Source organism: Antedon mediterranea, chromosome 4 (assembly GCF_964355755.1).
Source record: "Antedon mediterranea chromosome 4, ecAntMedi1.1, whole genome shotgun sequence".
Classification (NCBI taxonomy): Eukaryota; Metazoa; Echinodermata; class Crinoidea; order Comatulida; family Antedonidae; genus Antedon; species Antedon mediterranea.
In genome coordinates this window covers 19,835,784-19,845,230 of record NC_092673.1, presented here as the reverse complement: position 1 = coordinate 19,845,230, position 9,447 = coordinate 19,835,784, and the positions used below count along the sequence as shown (strand labels likewise).

The window sequence follows — 9,447 nt, the reverse complement described above, 5'->3', positions numbered from 1 at the left end:
ACAGTGGATTTTCTGTTATTCCTACTCCTGGGCCTAATAAAAAATATACAAGAAAAATAAAATGTCAATATTACGTGAAAATAATTACATAATACATTGATTGATTGATTGATCACTGTACTGAATTGACTTCAGTAGTTTAAAGTTATAGCGCCCCCACTCTTGGAGCGGTCCTTTGGGCAGACATGATGAAAGAATGTGATGTGTTGACAATGAATGTTTTCGCAAGATTTTAGAGCAATAATAAGTTGTAAAAAGGTTACGACACCAGAACCGGTAATACATGGTTCACTATGTTTTTCTGTTTTACTTTATGTTAATTATAATGATATCAAAGGAGTATAAGTTCTCACCTGGAGCTAGCATTCTGTTGGATTGCGCTCGTATTGAGAGGCTGGCGGCGGGGTGTCACGAAAGCTCAGACCACGAAAGCTCAGACCCCCTAAGACCTAAGATCACGAAAGCTAAGACCCAACACCTAAGATTACAAATACTAAGATATACTACAGCTTAAAAACAATACTTGTTTATCCATACATAATTTTAAACACAGTAGGTTTCATTTATTACCATAAATATAATTTAATACTACCGCAAAACATAGATAAACTCACATTATTTTCGCCCGTTGAGTAAATGTATATTTTTTCTTTACAACAAACAAACTTGACGGGTTGTTTGTTGGTATATATTTACTCCATTGTGTTGATTCAGAGGATGTTTTTCTTACGCACCTGCCTTTCTTGTATTTTGACTCCAAATTTGTTGACTAACTTTATCCTGAACACCACACATTAAAATTAGGACTTATAAGTACTTTCAGAAGGAGAAACACATAATAACAAATAAATAAATCCTTTAAATTGATGATTTTACAGATGTGTTTCTTTGTATACTGTAATGTAACTCCTCGAGCTCCCCATGCTCAATGTTTTTGTTTCTATGGAGCGCCAAAAGAGCAACAATAATAGTACAAGTATAAAAACAGAAAGAAAACGAAACAAAAAAACTTATCATGATTTTTAAATTAAAATTTATTTGCCAGTATTTATTTCTTCGTACTTGCATGATTATACTATTATCATTACAATTTTACATTGTTCCATCCACACTGTAGATGGACTCCACAGAGTTTTCAGCCCTCTATATAATTTTTGCTCTTTTGACGTTCCATAGAAACAAAAACATTGAACATGGCCCATGGGCGATTTTTTTTCCGTACGAGAGTTCCTCCATCGGTTCGTTTCGGACTCAATCGACTCTTCGGTAAGCCACAGATACTCACTGATGCGTGACAGCAACAACAAAACGTGAGCAGCTTCTTTGCACGAGTGACAAATTTATACATACTATACTAGAGGCCTAATACTATACTCACTGTAAATTAATATAATAATAAATATTAATAGTAGTACTGAACGTCATTGTAATAACAATAATAGTCCTAGAATTTTAATAATATAATACTGTATAGGCAGCCACAAACCAATGTATGTACCATCAGATTCACAAACAGTAAAGGCTGGTTTCCTGTCGACGTAAGAAGTCGAATTTTGTAACGATTCTTGCGTTTCATACGTTTCTTACGTCTCTTACGAAAGTTGAGAAAAAATTGACGTCGTTGACGTTAGTCAAGATCGTGTCGGGCCGCAGAAAAACATCTGTAGTTATGCTGCTCCCGAAAGTTGAAATTTTAGCTGTGAAACACACGTCGTATGCTTACGTCGATTTTAGTGTTGTTACGAAAGTTGAAATTTTTTTCTTACGTCGGTCAGATTTATGACGTATTTGAAACAACATCTCTGATTGGTGTTTCTTTTTAGAGCGGGTTTTATCATTTTTCGCGCGAAATGTTGAATGATGTTATTGTACCTGTAGCTACTCAGCATCAGTGTCAGTGCAACTCAGCATCAGTGTCAGTGCAGCACACCAACATATTATTTTTAGTAGATAGGCTAGGCCCTAGTATTAGTAATAATACTTAATTAATACTGTACTAATAGGAATTGATTTGACCAAAATCTAATCAAACTAGCCTATAGGAGCCTAGGCTAGTAGGCCTATGTATTATTGTATGAATCAAAATATGAATGAATTATCCTGGCCCTTTAGGCATAGCCTTAAATAGTTTTCAAAATTAAAAAAAGGCAAATCATTTCGGGATTCCTATTATTATTAGACCTACCTAGGCCCTAGGCTAGGCCTTGGCCTATTGGCCCAGGCATACTCTAATCGAGCATGAGATAGTACTACCGCAGTAAGATACCCATTATTTACAGGCCTATAATAAGAATAAATTTAACAAAACAATATAAATTATACAAAATCAAGCAAACAATTTTTTTTGAAAGTTACATAATAATATTATATTGTTTACAAAGGGGCTTTCTATATCTTATCTTGTTGCAAATGTTCATTTTCGTGACGTTTCTACCGATGCTGATTGTTTATTGCACGTCCATAAATAAGAGTATTAGATTTTGATATGAGTTGTAAACTCCCTGATTAGAACATTATTAGGCATATTATTGACACTACTGTGCATTTGTAAAGTATGTACAACATCGTAAAGTGGGCTAAAATTATAGTAGTAAATACATACAAATGTTATTGTCCGGCTTTATTTCACTATAAGGACATACACATTACGTCATAACTCTTGTCGCTCATTGGTTGCTTGTTACGATTGCGCTTACGTCTCTTGCAAAAGTTGACTTCAAGTCAACTTTCGTAAGAGACGTAAGAAACGTGACGCAAGGGCGTTCATTCAAGCGTAAGATAAAAAATCCCGGTTTCCTGTAAAATCGGGAGAAAACGTCATAACGCAACAATTGTTAGGTCATCGGTTTCCTGTAAAATCGTTTGTCGTTACCATTTTTCTTACGTTGCGTCGATTTTGTAAATTTTCGATCGTAATCGGTTTCCTGTAAAATCCGCATTTCTTACGACAAATCGACGTAGTCGCAACAAAAGTGATGTTCTTACGTCGACAGGAAACCAGCCTTAACACACACACACAGCAGCAGCACTTTGTTGGTCGTCACAAGCAAGGCCAGCTAGCCTAGCCCTACGTGTGCTTCAATGTAGTATATTCCATCTACAGTACTATTTTTTATTTTAATAAAATGAAGTAGTAGGTTAGAAATTATATGTACAGAAGTAACACTAACAGATGTTTTTATCAAGAAAATTACAATTTTCTTCAGGTTTTTAAGTGTAACATTTGAAAAATTGTATACATTTAGGCCTAGTATTAGTAACATGTATTATGTATAGAAACATATGCTTGCTTATAACGCGTTTAATATCGTGTTAATTTAATAATTGATGATAGTATCACATATAATTATAAGCTTCCTGGAAAATGTGTTATTATTAAATGTATTTGTACTATTGCAGTCGTGTCAGTACCGTAATTGAATGTTTTTTACTTTGCATGTATTTTTTATGATTTTCCAAATTACATATAAACAATAATATTAGTTGTAGGCCTATAACTTAATTAAAACTCCAAAGTTGCCTATTATTAAAAGTCTGAAATCTTTTTTTCAAGATTGGGGATAATTAATACGTACACCTTTAACGTAAAATTTCCATTACCTTACAATATAAATATTAATTTAATAATATTATTTTAAAAGGTATAAAAAACATACACTGTGCATAGGAATTCCTACTGTACATAATCATTTTAAATTCAAAAGTAATACCTTGCATAGGCTTACACAAGCTAGCCTAGCCATGGGCTAGCTACAATACCATAAACGATAAGAAAAAGAGCCTCTCGTTCGCGACAAAATGTCGTTCAACTTCAAAAAATAATATCTGATACGACCTACTATTGGGTCGTAGACCTAAATATCTTCAATATGCTATTGGGTTCTTAATGTAATTACTAAGTAGGCCTAGTATATATTAATTAATGTCATCAAATCAAAACTCGTATTAGTGTAGATTTATTTTACTATTGTGAGAGCCTGTGTGAAAGTAAGCTCGCGGTTTGTAAATGTAAATTGTATTATGTTGTCACGCATCAGTGAGCTGACTTTACCGAATACCGAAGAGAGTCGATTGAGTCCGAAACGAACCGATGGAGGAACTCACGTACGGAAAAAAAAATCGCGGCCCATGGGGTAGGCCTACTGTACTGTAGGCTAGTCATTTTGTGTGCGAGAAAAACGTCTGTAAAATCATCAATTTAAAAATGTATTTGTTACTTTTTATGTGATTCTTTTTCATGAAAGTGCCAATTCTAAGGTGTGGTATTCAGAATAAATGTTAGGAGTTAAAATACAAGGCAGGTGCGAAAGATAAATATTTGTAATCTTAGTTAGGTGTTGGGTCTTAGCTTTCGTGATCTTAGGTCTTAGGGGGTCTGAGCTTTCGTGGTCTGAGCTTTCGTGACACCCGCTGGCGGCGATATTGTTTTAACCCCAGTAGTAGTTGAGAGTTATTCATTGTTTTAGATTGCTCATACCTTTATTGTTTGACCATTTATCATGATATGGAATAATGCATCTAATGTTAGAATCATTATAGAAGTAATTGATGCGTATCGGAAATTTATTTGACTATTATTAATATAGAATTTAGCCTAGAATAGACACCGTATTATTGCCTAAAGTACTATGATGGTGTGGGTGACTACTTCTTCGCATGCAGCTAAAGTAAAAGACGTCACGTTAAAGCGTGTCGTCACAGAGTAGTCTCATGCATATGCAAAAGTTGTTTTGTTTCTGCTTCTTGTGCGCTCATGATTTTACAAAATGTTTTCAGAGTGATTAATGATGGTGCGATCTGTGGTACAGAAAATAATCCGATATTGTTCCAGATAACAAAGAAGCAGATTAAATATAGTTTTTTATTCGACCCATTTGACTTAGATGCCTAGCCCTAGAAAGACTTTCTATGATACCTACTCACTAGCGGCCTAACTAAAGACAAGTAAAATACAGTATACACTACCCACTATCAGGCCATCCATATCCTCCCCTTCATCGTTACCGCGTGGCATTGTGCAGATAACCCAGCATACTAGCCCACCCACCCTGGCCTTGCTCTCAGGTATGCACTGCGCTGCCACTAGACAGTAGGAGGCCTAGCCTATTTCAGCATTTGAAAATACATACTAATATTGTACATTATTATTATTTTTTATTCGCACTGGAAGTATCTAGGTTCTCCTGTCATGTTAAAATTAAAGTATATTATTTATTATCCTCAGCAGTGAAAACAATTATATTTTGTTGTATATTTTCGATAAATCTCGCGTCGCGTGTGGTGTGGTGGAAAAAACTCTCAGCAAGTTTGCTTCATTAATATGCATGAGACTCTGTGACGACCCACTTTAACGTGACGTCATTTTACTTTAGCTGCATGCGAAGAAGTAGTCACCGATTTCATCGCACGTGCGTTGCAAGGAAATAATTATGTGATGGCCATATTGTCGTTCCACTTGAGTGAGCATGTAAGGTCAAGGGTCAATTTGGGACTCTGTACTAGGAATGCGGTATTTCTTTGAAGCCGTGATAATCGTTGATTGTAGATTTATTCTACATTGCTTATTATTGTTATGTTGTTAATGTTTAATTTCAGTAACTTACGGCTAAAGACAAGAAGTTGAAATAACGCTGAAATATGCTAGAATTATATGGAAAGAAATAAAAAACAAAGAGCCAGTAAATTCGTTGGTGCCGTTCATTTTAAAATGTCATTGAGTACTAGTTGCCGGTGAACTTACAGTAAATTACGACTGTTAAGCAACCTGATTACAGATACTGTCAACCAAGCCTGACAGTACGGTGATAAAGATGCCTGCTGATACGGTGGAGCAAATAGACAAACTGAAGCATGCCAGAAAGGTTAAGAAGGGAGCCTTTACCAGAGCTCTTAATGTACTCAAGGCAGCAACAGTGGATGAAAGTGAGAAGGAGGTTGTAGAGCATGCGCTTGAACGACTTAATCGTGCCTCAAATGCAGTTGAGCATGTACATGATGCTCTTGTAGCAATTATTGAAGATGACCCAGAATTCGAAGAAGCAGAGAAATACATGGAATCTGTACTGATGGAGTTCACCCAAGGGTTACAGATAGGCATATCTAGCCGAACTAAATAGACAGGATTCGCAAGTAGCTGCGAACAAGCCTGATGATGGTGATGAAGATAAATCCAACATCGCCAAGTTTCTGATGAAAAAGGATTTAATAAGCAATGGACTTATTAAATTTGATGATGACCCAATCAATTATAGAACATGGAAGGCGACATTCAAGGCTATTACTAAAGAGCTGTCCTTGCATGCCAGGGAAGAATCAGATCTGCTGATGAAGTGGTTGGGTGAAGAATCCCACAAGGCAATATTAAGATTGAAAGCTGTCCATTTAGACAATTCTGAAGAGGAACTCAAGGCCATGTGGGAGCGACTGGACGAAGATTATGGAGCTTCGGAGTTAATCGAGAGTGTACTTCTTAGCAAGTTGGAAACATTCCCGAAAATTAAAGAAAACAAGCAGATGAAGGAGATGGCAGATCTCCTACGTGAAATCGAAGCAGCAAAAAGGGACAAGCGGCTGCCAGGGCTAGCAGTCTTTGACACCGCCAGGGGAGTGAACATCGCAGTAGCAAAGCTGTCATACCGACTGCAAGAAAGGTGGCGCACTACTGGTTCTAAATACAAGGCAGATAAAGACGTTTCGTTTCCGCCATTTAAGGTATTCGTTGATTTTATTGCCAAGGAGGCAAAGATTTGTAACGATCCGTCGTTCCAGGTGACATCTGCCCAGAAGTCTAAGGACAGCCATAAGTCTGAGAAGTCGGACAAGACCAGGTCATACAGCACTCAAGCTACCCAGTCGACTGTCGAGGCGGAAGGGTTGTTTCTGTTGCGGTGAAGATCATGCCGTTAGTGTTTGTGATAAGTTCAAGTCAATGGAGTTGAAAGAAAGAGATGGACTAGTAAGAACAAAGGGGCTCTGTAGAGGTTGCCTAAAGAAGGGACACATTTGGAGAGATTGCAGGCATCGAATGACATGCGAAGTCTGCAAAGGGGATCACCCGACAACATTACATCGGTTCGTTGCAGCAAGCCAGTGTACTAACTCCCAATCCAATGAACAATGCTGCTCATCCATAGTCCCTGTATGGATAAAGTATGAGGATAAGCAGCAGATAACAATATATGCTTTACTAGATGAACAATCAGATGCCTGTTTTATTGCGGAAGCTCTTGCCAAGGGATTGAATACTAAAGGAGCAGACATAAGGTTAGAGATATCAACTATGATGACGAAGGGGACAGTCACTTCCAAAAAGATAGATGGTTTGGTGATAAAGGGCCTCAATGAAAAGAAGACAATACAGTTACCATCCGCATACACACGAGATCAAATACCAGTGTCCAGACATCAAATCCCCACACCAGATGCAACCAATGGTTGGGTACATCTCCAAGGAATGAAGAAAGAGCTGAGTCCTCTTCTGAATGTTGATGTCGGCCTTATAATTGGCCATAATTGTTCAACAGCATTGATGCCAAGGGAATTACTCCATGGTGAAAACGACAATGACCTCCTTGGGATGGGGCATAGTAGGCGTAACTAAGCTGAGCAAGGGGCAAACAGTCAACAAAACACACTTTTCATTTAAAACAACTACCAAGGAAGTACTGGATCTGTTTGAAGCCGATTTTATTGAAAAAGCTGAAAAGACCCAGTCTATGTCTATTGAAGATGAAAGTTTTCTTAAGACATTGAATGATGGTGTTGAGATGGTTAATGGTAAGTTTCAAATACCTTTACCATTCAAGGTTGAAAACCCTATATTGCCTGACAACAAGTTCCAAGCAAGGAGAAGACTGGAACAATTGAAAGGGAAAATGAGCCAGAATCCCAAGTATGCCGAACAATACAAGTTGTTCATGAAGAAAATAATAGAGGAAGGCCAAGCAGAAGAGGTGCCCGAAAATGAGAAGGAAATAGCAGCGTGGTATATACCACATCATGGGGTTTACCACCCCAGGAAACCAGATGTAAGATGCTAAGTGAGTGAACAGACGTGGATAGTTTGCTCCGTCTAAATATATAAATAATACATGCTACACTAATACAACGTTGGACAAATAAACCGTAAAAAAACTGTAAGTGCATTTAACAAATTGAATCTGACTTTAATAGAGAAATCAAGCACTCAAAATGGGAAAAAAAAAGCCAACAGACGTAGGCGCAAAATCACAGGAGTCGCCCCCGGTGCTTGAAGCAGCCGAGGCGCCCAGCACGGAAGCACTGAGGCGCGAAATCCAAAAAACATCAGACATAGGCCAACAATCACTGGAGTCGCCCCCTGTGCTTGAAGCAGCCGATGCGACCAGCACGGAAGCACTGAGGCGCGAAATTCAACAAATAGCAAGAGAATTGTTTGGTATACGTAACCAGCTGGACACGGTCCTAACAAATCAGAATACCATACTTGGAAGGATAGACAAAATTGAAAACAAACAAACTCAACTTGAAACATCAATTGAATTTGTTAGCAATACGATATCAAAAATGGAAATCAAAATGAAATATGTAACTACAGAGCTTAAAGGCGTATCATCTGCTGTTGAAGCTGAAAAATCAAAGTGCTTATTGGTACAAAATCAACTGAACAAGCTTGAACGCTATTCAAGGTCTTTTAATTTGCGATTTGGTGGCTTACCGGAAGAAATCAATGAAAATACAGTCCAGAAAATCACAGACCTGATTGAAAATGAGTTATGCATTCCTAATGTTAAAATAGAAAATGCGCACCGGTCCGGTAAGCCGCGAGGACCTAACGACAAGCCCAGGCATATCATCGCCAAGTTCATATATCGTCCCCAGCGACATCAAGTTCTCTCCAAGTCGAAGTCATCACTAAAAAGCAGTAACATATATGTCTTCAATGATCTCTGTGAGGCGGACCTAATTAAAAAACGAAGCCTGAAAGACACAATGGCCATAGCTTATAGAGAGGGGAAAAGGCCGTCCTTCAGAAATGGCAACTTGTACATAAACGGAAGTTTGCACTCTTAGGCAGGACAGTCAAACCTAACGTTATTATTATTATTTTATAACTAACATTACTTATTTAGTAGCTTTTTCTCCACATAATAATTTAAAAGATATTTTCTTTTATCACATTCGGTTAAACGTAGACGAGAGTAGACTCTGATACCATTGTTTATTAAATAACTGTTTTTGTTGACTTTTCCTTGCAGATTACAAATGCAACACTTTTTTAAAATTTACTCCATTAGAAGTTTGGAATATTTTAATTTACATATTAAAGGCATATTACCTTTTTTTTCTATTTTCGTCGTTTATTTTTATTATATATGTATATGTATTTATTATTACTTGTTGTGCATGGCAATATACTTTTATGAATATATTATGTCCCTTGAGACAAAACGAACACTATATTTTCTA

General features: G+C 37.2%; 1 protein-coding gene across 1 annotated transcript; it reads left to right on the top strand.

Moving 5' to 3' along the window:
• The first annotated feature begins 8,086 nt into the window (after positions 1 to 8,086).
• LOC140048082 (uncharacterized) lies at positions 8,087 to 9,447 on the top strand. Its single transcript, XM_072093088.1, has one exon. It carries the CDS (start codon positions 8,191 to 8,193, stop codon positions 9,049 to 9,051), a length of 861 nt encoding a protein of 286 aa, XP_071949189.1. The 5' UTR covers positions 8,087 to 8,190; the 3' UTR covers positions 9,052 to 9,447.

Excerpts from the sequence above, each read along its gene's own strand:
- LOC140048082 (XM_072093088.1), top strand. The coding sequence starts at position 8,191 with ATGGGAAAAAAAAAGCCAACAGACGTAGGCGCAAAATCACAGGAGTCG.